Raw genomic sequence first — 22397 nt, 5'->3', positions numbered from 1 at the left:
CGGGTGGGCGTAGTGCTGGCTACCAACCTCTGCTTTTAGCGTGCCGGCCTTAATTGGTGCTAACATAACTTTTCCAAACAGTCTAGTCAAGACTATATGGTTGATATTTGTCTTTATGCGTGTGCATATGCGTAATCGTATCTTGTAGTGCTGTGTTAGAATCTCGCGCTTGATTCACAATCAAAAGGTTGCGGCTTCGGGTCTTTGTAGCGGTCTACTCAACTCATTATCACCATCATTACCTGTTTGGGGTCGATAAAATAGGTACTAGTGTTTTGGAAAGTCAACGGTGGTTATTTTATTTTCCTGTGGAAAGTGATGAGCACAACCTGTGTGTGATACAGAAATGTGGAATTTCTACTTATTTGATATTCGAGACACCGACTGAAATATACTGCGTGTAACTAATGTACCAATCATCTTCATCCGAGAAAACTTAACCGAGCCTCAAGACTATTTTAAAATCAGGAGGATTTTTATTATTATTATCATCTTTGTCCATTTCCATTAATGAGCGTCTGAAATGAATCCGATCGCTCGCAGAAAACCCACGCATTGTGTACAGAGTCTCGGGAAATCAGATCATCAAAGGCAGGCGGGTACAAGTCGTTGCAAATTTTTGCTGCCCTCATGAAGCGTGCAAACAAATTATCGTAAGCCTCAATCGGTTGGTTGGATTTAATTGTTGATTTTAACCTTTTGAATATTATTTCAATCGGGATTAAAAATGGGGGAATATGACAACAACGCTGTTAAATTTCGATTTAAACTCACTCTGTCTTCTCGACAAACCTGTTCTCCACCTGAGGACGGCTGCTTGCGTTGTGGCCGAAACGTCGTGAGAATTATTTTATTATGTTTTATTTTAATTATTTTATTATTTCCATTCTACGTGACTTTACCGAAAGAACCAAGAAAAAAACAACGCTGTTACGTATTTCTGTGATAATTATACATAAATAACTAAGGTGCTATGAAGAAGGGACATTGCCCGAAACGTCGCCTATTATGGTTTAATTTATTTATTTGAAAGTCACAGTGCTAGTGGGCGGATGTGATGACGGGATTTTTTTTGTTCTTAAAAAAGTGATTCAAGCAATCGACGTTTGTGCAATTGAAAATGCGAATGCTTTTATGACATGGCGTTTCGAGTCCGTCAACGGGCAGAACAATGACCTCAATCAAGTCTCCCAACACGATACGTACAGCATATGCGTTTACATACCTGTCAACCCCTTATCAGTGCCTACCTCATTACAGACCAGTTCAGACCTTATTTATCACCCTGTGCCCTGATAAATCTCAACGTTCATCCTACAAAGTCCCATCACAAGGGAAAAACACAAACAAATCGATATTTTTTGCCCGTATTGAAACGGCTGATACGCCGTATAACACCTGAAAATTATATTTCCCTGTACAAGAAAACGAATAAACCGTATGAGTTGACAGGAGTGCGTTTATCTGAAGTCACCCGATACTGGTATTGTCGATGTTGCTTCTATAATTATTTACACAAATATGCGTTCTACATATATGGTGTATGTAAGTGTTTTGAATGAGAGGTATGAATCTTATACACGCTGGTATCAGTCTCGTAATACAAACGTCGCGTAACATCACGAAGGTGAGATCAAACATCGGATAAAGTTTTCGTGCGAGACCCTAATATAAATTGTATACTTGCAGTACATTGTACAGCACGTATATATACTTCGGCTATACATGTGAGTACACGTGCGTATGATGTATAACGTAATATCGTAATATGTCACACGAATGCAAACATATTGTAAATTTGGCATTGTATATGCTGCTTTGCCTTACAATGCACTTTGTTTTCTGATGGTTATTCAACCGAACCTGGAAGGGAGCGGCGGCGCAGTGATTGGCGCACTGCGCTCTGAATCCGGCTAACATCAGTGGTGACTGATGTTTGATATACGCATTAAGAACCGTTCCTGGAGTCCCTCAACTCAATGCCCAGCGTGGTGAAGTAAGATGAAACAATCCTGATGACCGACATGCGTGGGGGAAGGGGGTCATTGATCCACCAGTGGATTGATAAGGGTCAGCAATATATATTTTTAGATATATAGGCAAACAAAATGTACCTGAGCATACATACATGCACACCGTGCCGATAGCACGCATGCTACAACAAATACCATTTTAAACATGAACCAAGCGATGCTTGTTCCTGTGATTCTAATAGCGGACATTCCAAATGGTTTCGTGCGGTGGACGTGGTGTAGGCTCCCGTTTCATCTGTTCCCTGCGGGCACTGCGTGCTCTGACCGTGAGAGAGGATCGGCAGCAGCAGCTTCTGTGTAAAACCAGACGTGGAATAACAATGGACAGGCGACTTAACAGTGAACACGGTCAAGAGTCAAAGAAGTGTCTCCCTCCTCCCGCGAGCCATGAGTCCCGCAGGCATCGCCTTTCGCGGCGCTCAGCCTAGTGGAAATTGTACCTTACCATGGCGGGGAACTAGATTGTCCCCAAGACAACCAATGTGGATGTCTTACAACGTGGTATTTATTGTATCAACCATGGCGATGATAATGATGATGTGCTGAGTCGACCGCCGACCAAAAGTTGTAGCTGACGATCTCGCTACTACATTAGAAGTGATCGCTGCGTAATAATGATCGTTGTCAAGCCACCGCTGGATGAAGACCTCCCCAACGCCTGGCTCGTCATTGGGATGAGCGGGGGGTTGTGATCGGGCTGACCATGCTTAACCATGCTGGCCAGTGCCGGTTGGTGAAGGGGTGGGGGCAGGACCGGCTTAGATGTCACTCGCCTCTGAAAGTATCCCTGGCCGCGAATTAAACTCAGTTCTGCGTGCTTATCTAGCTGCACGTAATGGTGTCTTAATGCGAAACCCACTGACTGACGTTCACTCCTGTTGATCCTGTTGATCTGTGCCAGCCCGTGGCAGTGAGTATACTCAGTATACTGGACACTCGCAGCCGAGCCATGTCATATGCACAGGGATATTATCAATCCGCTGCTGGATGAGGACCTCCCCCCGCTCTGCGGGTCCATGGGGAGAAGGGATGTGGTTATTTGATGGGTAGGGGAAATTACAAACGTTCATCGTTATTACCAATTCGTGTTATCCGCCATAAAGTGGATATTAAAGACAATTTGTCTCGCTTGAAGAAATAGGTCATTGTGTTTGAGTGTCAAAAATAAAATCCTCACTGTGATCATCAACTTTTAATAAAGAAAAAATATATAATTGTTGCTCTTGTCAGAGTTAATACTAGCCCGGGATAAAATGTTATAATACATTTAATTGTATAAATTTAACACGTAGACTTTCGCTACCAATATTATTATTCATCATTTATATTAATTGTCTATGCCTGGTAGAAGAGGGTGCATGACATACATTTTACTTAATTCTGAAAAATTTAATTGCGTAAATATTGCATTAAACAATTGGGAATGTACGCTATTAGCATGATAGGGAAACTGTATTGCTTGGTTCATGTTTAAAACAGTAATGTTGCAATATTGTATATAGCTTCAGGTGAAATGTGCTTCTTCTGAGTTAATTATGAATAGTTGCTGATTGCTTGCATGTCTCTTTCACATGATAATGGCTATGTTAATGTGCTTTATACACAATGCGATGTCATTGATTGTCTGAAAAGAAGTAAGTTTATTTTATTTACTCCGCTTACAACCCACTTGGATTCGCGTATATAATTCAAGGTGGACGTGCGTGAATTACAAACACGTACAAGCAGGAGAGAAAAGTGAACACGTAAAAATGTAAATAAACAACCCAACATCGAAGAAAATACAATTACCCATGCAACATAAATCATACAGCAAGACTCGCGTTTTAACACGTCAAATCAACAACCTATATAACACCCAACATACATGTCTCGCATCAATGAAGCAGAACGTATACCCCTGCAGTGGTTGGGGAAACAACTTGCACGCCTTGACTTTGATTTGTCACTTGAAGCGTTACGATTAAACAACCGCCGTGGTTTCGCACGCCACACGCTTGCGTCCACTGGCCGTGTAAGTTAATTCTATAGCACGATCTGTGCCCGTTCCGGGCCCCAAGGTAACGTACTGCACGCGCTGTTCCAGTACCCAGGGGAGGCAGACGCCTTGGGTGCAATGCCAGCCCGGCGCTCTCTCGTTGGCGGCGTCATCACGGTGCCGTGGGACAGACAGAGAGACGGGAGAGTTTTTGCGAGAGCAACTGGTTAAGAAAGGGATAGTTCGCCCCCCCCCCTCGTGTGTCTTATGGGCTGCATCCGCATTATCGTTCGGCACGATGTCCGATGTTTCGCTCCGCGTGCCGGGAGCTCATTCTGGAACTTAAACGAGTAGCTTCCTCGATTATACGGTATAGCAAATAAATAACATCGGCCTCCATCAGACAACATTAGCAACAGCTGGCAACCCCTATATAATCCAGAGAGAGAACGTGAGCTGCTCTCATCAGTTCGGTGTTATGAGCTCGGAACTTTCTCGAGTCGACTATTAGCCCAACGGGATCTGCATCATCTATCTGGAAAGCATTACGACCCAGGGACTATTCAGTGAGTGTTATATTTAACGAAGAGGCAGCGCGTTTCGCCGCTTGTTGTCGATGTTTACAGATTGAGGAGAGCGGTCGCAATTACCGTAAATATACGCGCCGTCTGCTTCAAAGCGGACATTAAAGTATCCTGTGGATAGGCCGTCGTGTGGTCCAAATTTGCCAATTTAGAAAATTTCCACCGCAAATTACTCAATTGCGGTATTCACGGCATTCATCGCCCCCTCCTGTGAACATCCGGCAGGATCCTCCTGAAAAAGAGTCCATCGGTTGCCTGGGTAAACAAGCGTAATAAATAAATACCCAGACGCAAGCGTCGATTGCATTGCACCCACCCACACAAAGGGACGCCCGCGATTATCGAGCACCTGTTCAGGGCTGTGGGGCACGCGGGTGATGATGATCAGTGCGGAGTCAACAAAATCCAGCACCCAAAGTCCCCCGTGCTGGTGTGTGTATACACACACACACCGATAGCATATGCAAGTCTCAGTAAACACAGGCGTAGGCTGAGTCGGTGTATGCTCGAATACATTTTAACCGAACCGAGGTGACCGGGATTGAACCCCTTGGTCCGCCTTGCGTTACTAAAAATATGACGACAGTTTTTTTATTTTACCATGTAAGGCCCACTGAGCTATATAGCTATTTTTCAGTAGCGACTTGGCCACAAATGATAGCTCAACGAAGTGGCTTATCGTGTGGAAATTTATCGTAGCCAAATCCTCTAAACGCGTGTTTTCTATGTGGAGGGAAAAACCGGAGGACCCGGAGAAAAATCCACGCGACCACGGAGATAAACATGCAAACTCCAAATATACAACCCACAACCTTCTGGATACCAGGCGAGGTAGTTAACATCTTGCCACCGTGGCGTGCTATCCCAGTCATCTAGGTCTTACGCTTTCTCACGTTTAGAGAACATTTGTACATAAGTAAACATTGTACCGCATTGGAAGCAACACAATTTATTTGTATTTATCTGTCACAAAGTAAAAACGTTGTTTAAATTAAAATTAGACAAATACCTCACATTTTAGTGCCCTACAGAAATATGTATAGCGAATTTAAATGTTCAACTCTAACTGTCCGTGTAATGTGATATATTTATATATGTTGGTGATCCAAAAACTGCCCTTGTACTGCATTGCTTTCTTTACTTTTTGCAATAACGTAAGGCTAGCATAATTTTCGTGAATTCCAATAATTGTGGATTGAAACACGCTATGCGCAGTCGAATATATATATGTGCCAACTATTGCTTTGTGGCAGTTTGATTAAGAGATTCAACTGAAAGTCGCATTATCAATGACGTGTTTTAGTCATCGTGTGTACTCATACATACTTGACCATCACGCACAGCGCACAGGTATCGCCCATATAAATGCTGTGTCTGGATCAAAATAACACATGCCTCACACGAACTTTTTCAATTGTGCTGCATCAAATAATACTTGGCCTCTTATGCACCAATGAAAAAAAACAATCGTAGCCACAGTATCACAATGATTTCAGTGATCAAACAAGCATGGGTCGGTAGATGTGTCCATTGGCGCCTTAAGCTCGTGGTGGAAATCCAGTTACATATGTTGGTGGAAGTCTCCTTAAAAGACAATGAATGTAGACCTCCCATTAAGAGGCTCTCGTTGAGGATATATAGATACCAGGTGGCATTTAGTTTTCGTATGAGTAGGCTATTCTGGATGACAGTCCCATACGCGTAGGAATAAGACCGTGCAATACTGAATACTAATGTATCCTTGTAGCCTGTTGTCAATCCACTGCTGGATTAAAGCCTCCGCACGCCTTCACAGCAGGAGGGTGGGGTGGTGTTGGCGGGGGGGGGACCATACTTAACCATGGTGGTCAGTGCGGGTTATGAAAATTATTTAATAGTCAACGTTTCAGGCAATGGCCCTTGAAAAAGAGTCGTTTCCTAAAATGTCACATATATATTACATAACATATCTTTTAAGGCAGTGTTATTGACGGATGTGTTGAGTTTTCTGTTATCTGTGCTTGTGCACCACGTCCATCGCGAAGTACAGTACTCATATCAATAAATCTACCATGTATAATATAGTCGCTAATTTGCCACATTTAATGGTTGCTATAAGGGTTAAATCAAGGTTCATTCGGGTGTCTAATAATCATAACAATACGGTTGGCAGCAATGCATGCAATTTAATCATGGATGTTGAAGCATGATCGCAAATGCTTTGTAACAGATGAAGACAGACGTCTTTTGGTGCATACATATTCGAACATCGATCAGTCCCGTAGACTGTCAGGTGATCGCTGTAAAACAGTCAGAATAATTTGTGACTGCGTGGTGAAAGTAGTTTGCATAAATACAAATATACATGCAAACATGGATGCACATATTTTATTGAATATTATTTGAAAATTAGGGTGGAGCGATAGCGTGATGGAACAGTGGGTCGTGCACTGCGCCATGAATGCGACAGGCTTCCAATCTGGTCCACGGTTAACATCAGTAGCAAGTGATATCCGAATCGTTTTCCCACATTCCCCGCCGACTTATCTACTCTACCCCCAACCACCTCACCAACTCGCACCAACCGGCGTAGTGAAGTATGGTAAAACAACAACCTAACATTGGATTGTCAAAGGGCTGTAATTATTCTATAAATATGCGCGGCATAACGCGTGCATCAACGCACACACACCGCGCATAGCGTGGCGAATTGGTCATGGATTACACGATGTAATAAAATTTTTGTTCCTGGGTACGAAGTGTTATTTTTGAATTGCCTATGCCTAAAAAGTCTAGAAAATGGCTATTATTCCCCACAAACTTTGCTTTTGTGACCAGGACTTTACGTGAAGGAATGACACAAATGCACACGTTTTCTCATTAAAAATAGGTAAATTTCAAAATATCACTGTCCTGGTCACAAAAGCAAAGTTTGTGGGGAATAATAGCCATTTTATTTCCAATTAGGAAATAACACTTACTACCTAGGAACAAAAAAAATGATTGTGTTACACAGTGTTATTCATGCTTTTGTTTTTGTTACACTGTTATTACAGTGTCGAAAGAATAAAGAAAATCCCTTTGGTCAATACAATACTGGACATCTGTGAAAAAAGATCTTTAATAGCTCGTCGGATTCCTCAAGTATACATAAATATTCAGATTCTGATTTGTAGCTAATTAATTACCGAAATAATTTCAACACGCAACGAGCCATTATGGCTATTACTAATAGCGGGAGATCAAGACTTTTAATGGCATCGTTAAGTTCTACGGCTGCGTCCAAACCGCCCTCACAGTGCGCAGTTCACGGTTTAACCACGCTAGCTACTTTGGATAGTCTGGCCCCCGTCATGGCAATGTCGACTTCCATCACTGGCTCAGGGCCGTCAAAGGAGTTAAAGTGTCGCCCCAAAGTTTGTTTGAGCAGGGAGAATTCTGGATTGATAAAAAAAACCTTGCAGAATATCCTGGTCTCGCATTTGATTTTAGCGCGGAACAAATATGTGCAATGTGTTCGAAAAAAATGCACGTGCACAATTCTTGGCCATTGCCTATTTATTTATGTGAAGGCCCATGCGGCCAGTAGATTAAAAAAACTACGTTACATGAGAGTTTACTAATTTAATTATGTATGTGCGCTAAGTACTATATCTATCGTTGTGCTGTGTTTCTATATCAAATACCTGTTTGTATATATACTACTGTATATATGTCAAATATACAGTATGTGGTTAATATACAAGTGTTTTATATGAATGTGTGTTATACTTATGGATGTGCTTTGCATATACTGTCCTGTTTTATTTTGTGGATATGCACAATGCTTGGTTTAACGGGTTAGAAAACGGGATATAACAAAAAAACACAATTTATCCTCAGTAATTGTAAAATATATTTGCACCCTCATTATTCAATTGCGGTACACGGTATATATTTTAGTATGTTTGCTTCAACACTGCGAAGCACTACCGATATGACCTCTGGGCCAAGAACAGAACATTGCCCAATTATCAGTGTTCTGGAATATGAATCACCATCATAAATAACACGGCTCACACATCCTCAAGTTAACCTCATGAGAGTTTACTGGTTTGTTTATTTGTTTGATGCTGCTGCTGCATAATCAAATAATTCGATCTTAATCGTGGCCCACCTTGATTGTCACAAGTGGAATACCTGGAAATATTCAGTGATTGATGCAGAGTCCTTGTAACATAACAGGCTTTTATTGAAAAAAATGGAAGACATATACTATAACCACTTGGGCCACCCGATTCCAAATAAGTTTCAGTGTCTCTTACACCTTCCGACAGGCATGCACAAGGGTACACTTCACGCATTGTTAGTGAGCGGCAATGTCGGAATGTCTCCCTTGCTCTAGCAAGTGAGAGGTAGTCCTGGAGCATTGGTGGGAATTCAACATTTTATGGGTAGGAGGAGCAGTGATGCAGTGATTTGCACACTGCACTATGAAACTAGCGACGTAAGTCCGATTGCTGGTCACGGCTCACGTCCATGGCGAGAGATTATTAGAACTGGTCCCGGTTGCACCCCACCCCCACCCACCAAAGAAAACAAAGACAAAGATCCCCTGTATAACCTTAACAGACTGTAGGAGCAAGTGCTGTTAGCCTGAACCTATGACGATCAACACGGCACACGAGGGGGTAGGTGGGCAGCACCACGCCCAGTCGCCTATGCCTCCCTAGTGGCGATGTTTACACACCACACCAGGCACTCATTTGAGGCTGAGTTGACCTGGGGGAGGTCCAGGACCGGTTCAAAATGTTGGCCGTGAGCGGGTATCGAATTCGTGTAAGCCAGATTTATAGCGCAGCACGCTAACCACTGCACCCCCCCCCCCTTTTCACCAACACGTACCGACCAGCGTGGCAATGAATAGTTAACCAACCCCTTTTATTGACAAGTCTTGGGGAATCCTTCATCCAGCGGTAGATGGATGAATGATTCCAATTATGAAGCAACTGCAAGGGATGGCAGCAGGATGTACTAGCAGGTCACCAGTCATCTACAGGGTTAATCGACATTGAATTCTTCTTCTAGTGCTACTTAATTTACTGTTTAGTGTTTTATATATCAAATAGCAATTGCATTGGGCAAATTGAGTGTATATATATTGATATGATACTGCTGTTAACATTTATTTTAAAACTCGGCAAGTCATTCCTGGGTTTAAAAAATGCAACGAATAAGATGACAAAAATTCAACTCATTGTGGCCCCCCAAATTTAGACAATTAATTAAATTGGGTTTCCAAATCTCTGAAATTAGAACGCTTCTATATAAAGTTTCTCGAGACTCAGTGACGCTTGCCTGGTTAAACAGAAAATGTATTGAATACATATCCTATATACACAGTATTGAGGTTAACCGAGCTCATCGTCTTATTGGGGTTGATAAATCATAACTATCTCTGTGGAGAAAGTCAAGATAATTTTCATTATGAATAGAAAAATCCCAGTAAAAAAAAATTACACCACTGTCTCAGGACTATAAACAGAAGTGAGCATTGCCCAACTATTTATTTAAAGACTCTTCTAACCAAAAAATTATATTATTTCAATTACACCAAGGGTCCCAAGGTGCAAAGATCATAATTTTCAGAAGAGTCTTTGATTATACACTACGTAGATATCAGGATATATACATGTATACAGGTCAGAGATGACCACTGTAGTCGAATACATAATACACGGTCACTGCTTCCTAACAAACTTCTCTGTTACATGTGTGCATTTTAAGAGAACGGCTGCCTCCTGTCGCTGCTCACGGAACAGAGTGTTCACCGCCAACAGCAGCAGCCATGAGCCTCATGCCAGGCAGCCCTGAGCAAGTGGAGGTGCGAGGAGTGCCTGGCGAGAGGCAGGCGGAGCCCGGGGTCAGAGGATCTGCCCCTCGGCCGCCCATAGAGGCTGCCGGCTTCGGGGAACCCCCAGGGACAGACGCGTGGGACTCGGAGCCAGGCCATGGGGACATGCATCCCAGCAGGTACTCTGCTCTGTGCTCGACAACCCCGCACCCTGTGCAGTCGTGTTGAGTTCCAGATATGTGTAGAGGTGTAATTGTGTAGATGTATGGGTACGGATGGGAAACAAACACAAGGGGCGGGGTTAGGGCTGTACACGAAGGAGGTGCTCGCACCGACGTCCGCACCTACATCCCCCACGGGCCCCTCCCGGGGGCCGAGTGCTATAAAAGGTGGTGAGCCGGAGGGCTCGAGGTCGAGTATTAGCTTAAACCAGCGAAGAGCGAAGACCAGCTAGAATAGGCCCCGGAGCTCCCCTGGCTCGCTGTCCTTGTCAGGGCCAACCAGGGCAAGCCGGTGGCGTGGCCCCGAGAGCCCAGACTGACGTTCTTATAAGAGCCGGTCTGGAGACTCAGGGTGCCGGGATCCCAGCTTGACCAGGGCTGGGATAGGTAGCCTCTCCTAGCTCCGTAGTGGAGGACTCGGGCGTAGGTTAGTGGGGTTAGATGTTGCGTCTCCCTGTTAGACGAGTGAAGGGGACGATACCCCTCTAAGTGCTGTGTGTACCCGTTACTGTGCACAAGTTGGTGTTAATAAATAAGTGTGCCTCCGACTCCGTCGTCAAAGCCTCCTGAATACTTACTACATATGTATGCAGGGCTTAATTTAAGTTGGGTCTGCCCGGGTCAGCAATCCGAATAATATTCCTGTACTCGGCACACCAAATCTGATATACCTCTCACTGTGGCTTTGGCTACTATAGTTATATACATTATTCCCTCGTTATTCGCGAACTTGGCTATTTTGGCTATCGGCAAATCGCATCTGGAACTATACACGACTGCATCGAGAGAGATAAAGAAAGTGATGAGATAAAGTGATGAGAGAGAATGTGGTACGAGAAAGTGATGAGAGATAAAGTAATGAGATAGAGATGTGTTATGATAATTTGTATCTAATAGCTTATTTATGTATTTAAGGTAATTCATTAAACAAATAGGTTTTCATAGACCAACATAATTGTCCGAGAAATCTGCTATTCACCAGTATCTCTCGCAAATGAGGCAATCCTGCACCTATTCCAGTCTACCAGCGACCTGGAAAATATTCAGTGAGAAATGAAGGTCAGATTGTTTACATATATATTCAGCGGAGTGGCACTGTGATTAGAGCACTCAAATCACAATCAGATCGAGGATCTACTCAGTCATCATCCCTGTGTTTGGATGACAAAATTAGTGTGCACTTTTGTCGTATAGGAATGTATAATTTCCAGCACTGGCTTAGGGCCACCAACAGATGACAAGCGTCATTCCATTCCATGAATATTTTGGCACGTAAATGCAACACGATATTGAATTGCATTTTAGAATGTTATGGTTGTGTTGTAAAGGGTAGCAATTATACTTTTTTGTTTAATGATCCGCATGGTAAAACACATCCGCCTGTGTGTAAATGAGCAGGTGCGCCTTTTTTCATACTAGATTGAACATATATTTGGTGTTTTTGTAGTTTCTGAAATGTTCGGTGCAGTGTAGGACGAATGCCAAGCTGTGCGGTCTAATATTACTGCCTGAATAAACCGCGTTACTGCAGGTGCCGTCCAGCTCCTTCACCGTTAGGACACAGTCGCTCACAGTGGCAATGGCTCGTAGCTGTTTCCTTGAGATTAATAAAAAAAACACAAACCAAACGATTAAATGATTTTATGAAGGTTTCTTTGTAACAAAAGCCTGCAGTTTAACTTTTAGGCAGTGTTTTTGCACGGTTTTATAAGTACCGTGTAAGCACTAATGTGTATTTATTTTACATATGTGTAATGCGGGCGTAAATGGGCACGTCGGATGTGATCCGAGAGGGAGGAGTCAGGGTCACGTGGGGGAGAAGTTATAGCGGGGAGACAGGAAGACATCTGGAGCAGTCGGGGGAGTGAAGAGGGGAGACCACATTGGGTGGTCGCCGTGCCTCAGCCTGATGGCTGAGGGGCTCATGACGGCGCCAGCCAGCGGGGTGGAAGAGAGAGTTGGGGATAGAGACAGGGAGAGGCCACGCAGGGCGGAGGTTGGAGAGTGGCGAGATCGCCACAGAGGCCACGCAGGGCGGAGGTTGGAGAGTGGCGAGATCGCCACACACAGTAAGACTCGGCACCGTCGGCCAGCGGTGACCGAGCACGGAGGAACGGGGAGCAGCGGTGGAGCTGCAGTGAGAGCAGCCGGGGGACTGCACAAGGGAACCTGCAGCGGAGCTGGTGGAGCTGCAGTGAGAGCAGTCGGGGAGACTGCACAAGGGAACCTGCAGCGGAGCTGCATAGGAGTAGAGAAAGGCTACGGGAGCGACGGCAGCTGTCGAGCTGCCAAGCGGGGGAGGCTCTGAGCGAGGGCCGTGTGAGACAGTGTAAAGAACCCAAATAAAGGACAACGGAGACAGACCCAGTGAACGAGTCCTTTATTACATATGTATAGAGTCACTTCGGAGACGCTATTTAGGAGGCAACAACTTTATTCTACACCACATAACACCGTTACACACGGGACTACCATGCACCTAACTCTTACACTTGTTACATACGGGACTATAACACTCCTATCTCTTGCGCACATGGGGTAACTATAACCGGGTCAGAACAGCCAACGTGCTGTCTGACCCACGACGTCGGAGACGGAGACGAAGACGTAGCACTTCCACTTCACCTGCAGACAGCCCCGATATTCGATCGGGGCTTCCTTTTTATCCCTCTCGGCGCAGCCGGGCTCCACCCTCGGCCGAGCCTCCCTCTGGAACATTCCCGAAGGTTTCAGATCACCTTGCACATCCCACCTGCCCTGCTCAGCCCTTAACCACGCCCCCTTCGGGAACTCTCTAGACGACTCCTGGCTACTCTTCCCGTGTCCCCTCGGTCGCCTTTCCCCCACATTCCTCACTCCGGCCCATCACGCGCTTCACCCAATGCCAGGGTGACTCGTCCTCATATGTTCCCTTCCACCAGCAGCCCGCACCACTCTCCCTGGTTACCAATTATGTGGCAATTACTCGCTGCGCTGGTGGATTGGCTGCAATCACATACTCTGTTGGTAGGACTTATTTGCCTCTCTCAGCTAGCACCCGTTACCACGCACCTAGTGACCCACTGTATGGTACTGCACGATGTGCTAGCCTCTACACCCATATTTCCTTGTTCTACAGCACTTAGCGCTATGCGCCATAGTGATCCATTTAACATCACTACACATATACTGTACCTTTCGATTTAAAGCTTTCGTGACTGCAGGGATTCATCTTCTTAGTTCTTTCGGTAAAGTCACGTAGAAGGGAAGTAATAAAATAAAAAATTAATAAATATAAATAAAACAAAATAAAATAATTCTCACGACGTTTCGGCCACAACGCAAGCAGCCGTCCTCAGGTGAAAACCAGGTCCGTCGAGGCGACAGAGTCTGAATGAAACAGCACACGAGCTTGGAGCATATATATAAGCTGGGCGCCTTGACAAAGGAATTTGCATATCAAGAGGAATTTAGCATATTTATGGGAAATGCAGGAATGTGATTAGTACTACATATGCATGTGCATTATGCAGGATTAACAGCATCAAAGGGAGCTGCACTTGCTGCTGCAGTTGCTGCTGCTGCAGTTGCTGATGCTGCTGCAGTTGCTGCTGCTGCTGCAGTTACTGCTGCTGCTGCAGAAGCTGCTGCCGCAGTTACTGCTGCTGCAGTTGCTGCTGCTGCCGTAGTTGCTGCTGCTGCAGTTACTGCCGTATCCATTTTAATATAACACCATGTATCACTCTACCCACCCCAACGTGCATCACACTGCTGCACATCTACTATACAATTACGACACCATACATCACTCTGCACACTGGACCAAGCACACAAATGCCACACCATCTGCCACTATACACTGTACCATTGACCATCGTGTCAATGGGTGAGTGGTGACAGAAACTTGCAGCGGAGCAAAGAATCCATTCCCTGCGGAGAATACAATGCCAGTGAGTGGAACGCGGTCTGAAAGTCACCGTAAACGTGACCACAATCAGTTACGATCCGAAATGGTTTATTACGTCCTTCCAATGATTGCTAAGCCAGAATCCATCTTCTCGGTTGAAATTGTCTCTGTGTTTGTATATGTGGATCGCCTCATGAACGAATCTCTCATGATAGCCAGATGGCTTGCAGAGAACCTCTGTCTTGGAGAAGTCAATGTCATGTGAGCCCACTGAATTGTAACAGTGATCTGCCACGGCCGAGGTGTTTGTCCTACCGTGTTTCAGGTCTGCTTTATGTTCACGGATGCGGTCCGAGACATGTCGTTTGGTTTCTCCAATGTAACTGCTACCACAGAGGCAACTTAGTTTGTAGACGTCAGGGTACTGTATGTCTGGAACCACATCTTTTACAGACGGGACCAGATCACGGATTTTATGTACTGTGTTGAATCGGACCTGGATCTTGTGTTTAATCAGGATTTTGGAGATCTTTTTTGTGACCCCAGCAATGTAGGGTAAGGTGATGGTCTTTAAAGGCTCCTCAACAGGATTCTTCTTGATGGTTGGAGTGATGGCTTTGCGGATTGTATAGTCGGAGTAATCATTAGCCTTAAGAGCTTGGCGTACGTGTTTGAGTTCACTGCCAATGTGTTCCTGGTCGGAAATACATTGGGCTCTATGGTATAGAGTCTTGATGAGGGAATTTTTCTGGGATGGATGGTGGTGGGAATCCGGTTTTAGGTAAGCATCCGTATGGGTGGCTTTCCTGTAGACAGAGTGGCTCATTGAACCATCAGGTCTCCTTTTAATTAGGACATCCAAAAAGGGTAGCTTGCCATCTTTTTCGACTTCCATAGTGAATCTGATGGCTGGGTGTATGGAATTGATGTGGTCGAGAAATTGGTCTAGAGCAGGCCGGCCAAGGGCCTGAGTCACATCGCTGCAGATGTAGCAAGATCTGAAATCTCTGCAACCCTCAAAAACGCTAAGATGCCAGCTAGCAACATCAGCAAAGATGAGCGTTTTGAATTAGCTCAATTAAAAAAGACGGATGACATTGTCATCCTCTCAGCCGACAAAGGCAATGCCACTGTCATCATGGACAAAACAGAATACAACAGCAAAATCCAAGAACTACTCAATGATGGCAGCTATACAAAAATAAAAAGAGACCCCACCAACAACCTCGTCTCTAAAACCAAGAAAATCATTTCTGATTCAACCACAATAATTGATCAGACCAAACAGTTCTCGTTGAAACCTTCTGCAGCCAGGCCACCAAGATTATACGGCTTGCCAAAGATACATAAAGAAGATACACCTCTTCGTCCCATTGTCTCTACTATCAACTCCCCCACCTATAAACTGGCTCGTTTTTTGTCTGAAATCCTACGGCCTTTCACTGGAAAAACCACCTCTGCGGTACTAAACTCTACTGACCTGGTATCGACAATCAAGGGGATTGCCCTGTCCCCAGACGACCTGCTTGTCAGTTTTGATGTGGTTTCCTTATTCACCAATGTTCCTGTACCTGACACCATCGCAATCATTGAAGACTTGGTTCATCAAGGACTGAATGCTGGGGTACCCCCCCTGGTGAGACACTGCTTAACCAATACATACTTCACCTGGAATGGAACTTTTTACAAGCAAACTGAGGGCACCCCAATGGGCTCCCCCCTATCTCCGGTTGTAGCCAACATCTTCATGGAGAAATTTGAGACTGACGCCATCAAGACTGCCACTCTACGCCCGACCTTATGGAAGAGGTATGTAGACGACACATTTGTCATCTGACCAATTTCTCGACCACATCAATTCCATACACCCAGCCATCAGATTCACCATGGAAGTCGAAAAAGATGGCAAGCTACCCTTTTTGGATGTCCTAATTAAAAGGAGACCTGATGGTTCAATGAGCCACTCTGTCTACAGAAAAGCCACCCATACGGATGCTTACCTAAAACCGGATTCCCACCACCATCCATCCCAGAAGAATTCCCTCATCAAGACTCTATACCATAGAGCCCAATGCATTTCCAACCAGGAACACATTGGCAGTGAACTCAAACACGTACGCCAAGCTCTTAAGGCTAATGGTTACTCCGACTATACAATCCGCAAAGCCATCACTCCAACCATCAAGAAGAATCCTGTTGAGGAGCCTTTCAAGACCATCACCTTACCCTACATTGCTGGGGTCACAAAAAGATCTCCAAAATCCTAATTAAACACAAGATCCAGGTCCGATTCAACACAGTACATAAAATCCGTGATCTGGTCCCGTCTGTAAAAGATGTGGTTCCAGACATACAGTACCCTGGCGTCTACAAACTAAATTGCCTCTGTGGTAGCAGTTACATTGGAGAAACCAAACGACATGTCTCGGACCGCATCCGTGAACATAAAGCAGACCTGAAACACGGTAGGACAAACACCTCGGCCGTGGCAGATCACTGTTACAATTCAGTGGGCTCACATGACATTGACTTCTCCAAGACAGAGGTTCTCTGCAAGCCATCTGGCTATCATGAGAGATTCGTTCATGAGGCGATCCACATATACAAACACAGAGACAATTTCAACCGAGAAGATGGATTCTGGCTTAGCAATCATTGGAAGGACGTAATAAACCATTTCGGATCGTAACTGATTGTGGTCACGTTTACGGTGACTTTCAGACCGCGTTCGACTCAATGGCATTGTATTCTCCGCAGGGAATGGATTCTTTGCTCCGCTGCAAGTTTCTGTCACCACTCACCCATTGACACGATGGTCAATGGTACAGTGTATAGTGGTAGATGGTGTGGCATTTGTGTGCTTGGTGCAGTGTGCAGAGTGAAGTATGGTGTCGTAATTGTATAGTAGATGTGCAGCAGTGTGATGCACGTTGGGGTGGGTAGAGTGATACATGGTGTTATATTAAAATGGATACGGCAGTAACTGCAGCAGCAGCAACTACGGCAGCAGCAGCAACTGCAGCAGCAGTAACTGCGGCAGCAGCTTCTGCAGCAGCAGCAGTAACTGCAGCAGCAGCAGCAACTGCAGCAGCATCAGCAACTGCAGCAGCAGCAGCAACTGCAGCAGCAAGTGCAGCTCCCTTTGATGCTGTTAATCCTGCATAATGCACATGCATATGTAGTACTAATCACATTCCTGCATTTCCCATAAATATGCTAAATTCCACTTGATATGCAAATTCCTTTGTCAAGGCGCCCAGCTTATATATATGCTCCAAGCTCGTGTGCTGTTTCATTCAGACTCTGTCGCCTCGACGGACCTGGTTTTCACCTGAGGACGGCTGCTTGCGTTGTGGCCGAAACGTCGTGAGAATTATTTTATTTTGTTTTATTTTTTATTATTTTTATTATTTTATTACTTCCCTTCTACGTGACTTTACCGAAAGATCCAAGAAGATATACTGTACCTGTTTTAGTTTGCATACATATCAGTAAAGCAATTTAAAACAAAAGTCAATGTGATTTGTTGCTTAAATGAGCAAGATTGGTGGGAATTCCACATTCATATAGTGGGGGCAAGTCGATATACAGTGATACCTCGGTTCACGAACGCTTCTGTTCACGAACAACTCGGTTCACGAACAGAAAAGTTCATAAAAATATGCTCCGGTTCACGAACTCCGCTTCGGTTCACGAACAGGAGCCACGGCCATTTTAATGCTATTTCCAGGCTGTCACATGGTCGTGACTTCCTGTAGGAAGATCGTGGAGAGAAGAAGAGACACAGAAAGAAGTACTGTGAGTACTGTGAAGACACTTTCAGTGACTTTTTGCTTTTTGGTGTGCTTTTTAGCACATACAGTACTGTACTGTACTACTGTACTGTACTGTACAATACTGTACTTACTGTATTGTACAGTTCACCCGTTTGAGTGCTTACTGAAGTCATCTCAAGCAAGGTTAGTGTTCTCTCTTTATACATTACTATACTGTACAGTACTAATGTGTATTGTAATTTGTTTCATATTTTTGTGCTTCAAAAACCAAAAAAAAAGGTCAGAACGGATTAACCGGATTTACATTGAACCCTATGGGAAAATGTGCCTCGGTTCACGACCAATTCGGTTCGCAACCAGAGTCAGTTCACGAATTAAGTTCGTGAACCGAGGTATCACTGTATATAGAATAGCAACTGATTGATTTAATCATACATTTAAATACAATTTTGACCCCAGCGGCTTGATGTGCTGAGTGAACCTCCAACCAGGATTTCAACCTTCTGATTGTGAGCCCCTCACTCTACCACTGAAACACCTTGCCAGAAACACCTTGCCAGATGCTGAGCACCATCCCAAGCCGTTGCCATATCTGACAGTCTTGTGATGTAACAAAGTGCTTGCCACAAATTAACCACAACAATTTGTTGATCTCTTCAAAGAGCATAAACCATCATGCAAACTCCGGTCATCTTCGCAGCGGCTTTTGGCTAGCCTCCGAACAAAGACGGTCACTGCATCGTGCACTTTCAGATGCACTTTTGCGGCCGTCTGGAACGCTCTTCCTTCTGACATTAGGACGCCACTGGAGCTATGCACTTTTAAATTTAGATTGAAAACTCATTTTTTTTTATGTTTTTTGTTATTAGTTTGTTGTCCTTCCCTCGCACCTCCGATGAGCACGGTTGGCTAGGTACGGTACGAAAGAAGTTCAACATACATACGTATGAGCATATTTCGTCGCTCCATCTCCACGGCGAACATCTTGGAGACGCTCCATTCCTTGGCTGCCACTAAGCGCACACTTAGTTTTCTTAACGAATTATGCCTTCTTCCAGTGTACGTTAGAAAACCCATCTGTTCCTCTCTTTGTCGACCACCGACTATCATCCCTTCAAGTGATACGTTCTGCCCAAGCCCACTTACTATTCGCAACAGTCCTCATGGTGTCTCAAACTTTAATTATCTCATTTGTTTTCCTCTTTCTGTCTCTCAATGTAAATTTCAAGCATGCATCTCTAAATGCTTTTTGCAAACTTTTAGCTCATGTTCTACATTTGTCAGTGTCCACAATTTTTGTGCATGGAAAGTAATACACATTTGATAAGGCACTTGTGGCACGTTGCTTCACATGAACAAGTTCAGCTCCCATTCAGCTCTCTATTTCAACACGTTTATCTCGGTCCACAGACAATAACTGGTTAGGGTTTTCTGCTGGATTTTTTAGTTGTGCCCGGCCTTAGTAAGACTATGAAAATGCATTTGACGCTATAGAAATGTGTAAGCAGTCATTCAAGCTGTCACAAACAAAAGCCTCAATAAAAAAATATATTTAGATCTAATGAAAACCAGTCACAAAAAAAGAGCAACCGCACTGATAATGGCATGAAAAAATTACCAAGACAAATCCAAGGAGAGACAGACAAAGTTATTCACAGTGACATTGGAAGATTTTTACTTAAAATTCGTTTGGCAAAACACTGAAACATTATTGATGAAGAAAATATCAACTGTCTCAGATTTTCTGACGGCATAGTCATTATAATAGTCAAATGGGAATGAAGAACTGTTAGAGGAATTAAATAAAGAAGGCCGCAAAGTTGGACTCAAAATAAATGAGTAAAGCAAAAATCACGTACAACACGTTCACGAAACAGATCTATATGGTGGAGGATAAAGGAAAAAATATAATAAATATGCCCCCTTTATTCCCATCATGTAAAAATGTATATATATTTTGTATAGCATCTTGAGATCCTGTTGCATTTAGGTGCTGTATAAAGCCATGTTCTATTATAATTGTTTGTAGTTAAAAGAGTCCCATGAGTGGTATCTATTTTTAAGTGGTACTTGTTTTTTTTGTCCCAGACCTGAATGATGCTTCAGAAAAGCAGATAGTTCTTCCGGGAATTGTTTTTGGCCGTCATCATGATCTTTTGAAACATGACAACTTGGCTCAAGGACTTTTAAAGAGGCAATCCCCTCTACAATTCTGAATTGAGTGCCGTCACTGATTTCTTGGAACCAATCGAATGTGTAAAATTTTCGAGCAACATTTTCAGTACTGTTTCTCAATGCTGTTTACTAAACTTTTAGACACATATATGGTTTTAATGTAAATATAGCAAACATATAATGATCACTAAATAAGCATTCACATAAAGACAGAGTGTGTTCTCGTTCAAACAAGCATGGGGTGACTCTCATCTCTGTTTGCGGGTGCTAATCTCTCCATAGGACAGCAACTGTTGACTTACTGCAAAATATTTATTATTTTATTGACCCCAGAGGAATGATGGGCTAAGTCGTACTCTACTTGGGATGTGAACTTGCAACTTTATTATTGTAAAATTATCACTCCGCCAACATCAGCACCTGACCCACCACAGTAAGAGTGTTGACGCAAGGTATTATGCATACTGTCACAGCCATCAGGTTTAATATGTGGTCTTCTTGCAGTCATCCCAATCCCATGTCTGATGTATGTATATATGTTGAACTTCTTTCACACCGGATGTAGCCAAACGTGCTCATCGGAGGTGCAGCGTTGTCTGTCTCACTGACACTTTGACCCCATGCAGAATGTGGTGTCTATTTAACTGCATGTCTGATCCCATGTTTAAACGTGCCGTGTGTCTCACCTTGCTGGTGCCCCTGCGTAGCCGGAGGTCGGGAGCCCTGCGGGTTCGCCACAAACGGCAGGCCCTGCAGGACATGGCTCGGCCCCTCAAGCATTGGCTCTACAAGCACCGCCACAACCCCTACCCCACCAAGACGGAGAAGATCTTACTGGCGCTGGGCTCGCACATGACTCTCGTGCAGGTGATCACGAAAAATCCCCCTTGAAATAGGGCTCAGGCAATGCACGATTGAATTATGGCACGGTTGGGTAGCCGACCTGTAAGGGCAAAACCCAACTGAGCCAGTTTGCACGAAGTGCAGGGCATCACGACCAACACGTGTCGTATGCTGTGAAGTAGACTTCAAAGAAGACACTGTTGGCAACCTTGAAAGGAGATGCTGAGTGTGTAATGGTATAATAACCCAAATGTAAAAGCACTGTACCCAAATTATCATGTATAACTATACACTTATAGTGACTAATTCGGAGACAATAAGACTTGGAGGCACATCTTTATTAACAAGCACCATCGGAATTAACACATTTCATATTTAGTCCGTCTATTATTGGCAACGCTACTCAGTCAGGACAGTTGGTAGGCTGCCTGACTAGTGGTGCCCCGAGATGGTAAAGATGGAGACGACGACGAGAAGAATGGTGAAGACGACGAGAATGGTGAAAATGAAGAGAAGAACGGTGACGAAGGACTTCAGCAGCACGACGGGGATCCCACTCTCACAACAGCCCCGAGGTCCCCCACAGGTGCCCCTCTTATTCTGTCAGCATGGCCTGGCTCCGCCCTGGCCACGCCCCCTTTCTGGAACCTACTAGCGGGTCCTGGTGGGCCCCTTCTGTGACTTTTCCCCTAGATCCCCCTCTCGTGTATATCCTGGCCTGCTGACGTCAGGACTGCCATACGCCGCAGATCCCCTTTTCTGCCAGCAGCCAGTGCTTTGCGACTGCACACTCATTGAGGTTTTTTTTGTAATAAAAAAAGATCATTCCTACGTGTTCTCAATATATTCTGGCATTGTGGTTCGAAAATCCATTTACAAACAGAAGGTTGTGAGTTCAAATCTGAGTCGGTGGTCGACTCAGCCCATTATCACCTACAGCACCGATAATTTAATTAAGCACTGCCTTATGGAAATTTGAAAGGTGGTCACAGTATGGAAATACTGTCCCCCACTGTGGGATTGAGGAATTTGCAAAACTTGTTTTGGTGCCGCTCATTAAGATGAACACCACCTGATACTCTTTTGAGT

At 44.3% G+C, this 22397-nt stretch overlaps 1 protein-coding gene across 1 annotated transcript in view; it reads left to right on the top strand.

The window, feature by feature from the left end:
* LOC144726515 (homeobox protein Mohawk-like) overlaps nucleotides 1-22397 on the top strand; it is a 28310-nt gene that overhangs the window by 309 nt on the left and 5604 nt on the right. The window contains exons 2-3 of the mRNA XM_078605680.1: nucleotides 10341-10586; nucleotides 21173-21332. Coding sequence (XP_078461806.1) covers nucleotides 10341-10586; nucleotides 21173-21332 — 406 coding nt within the window. The remainder of the gene's footprint in view (nucleotides 1-10340; nucleotides 10587-21172; nucleotides 21333-22397) is intronic.

This window comes from Lampetra planeri, chromosome 1, assembly GCF_965212315.1.
Source record: "Lampetra planeri chromosome 1, kcLamPlan1.2.h2, whole genome shotgun sequence".
In the NCBI taxonomy this organism is placed as follows: domain Eukaryota; kingdom Metazoa; phylum Chordata; class Hyperoartia; order Petromyzontiformes; family Petromyzontidae; genus Lampetra; species Lampetra planeri.
The sequence above is the reverse complement of the archived record's forward strand: the minus strand, read 5'-3'. Positions and strand labels throughout refer to the sequence as shown.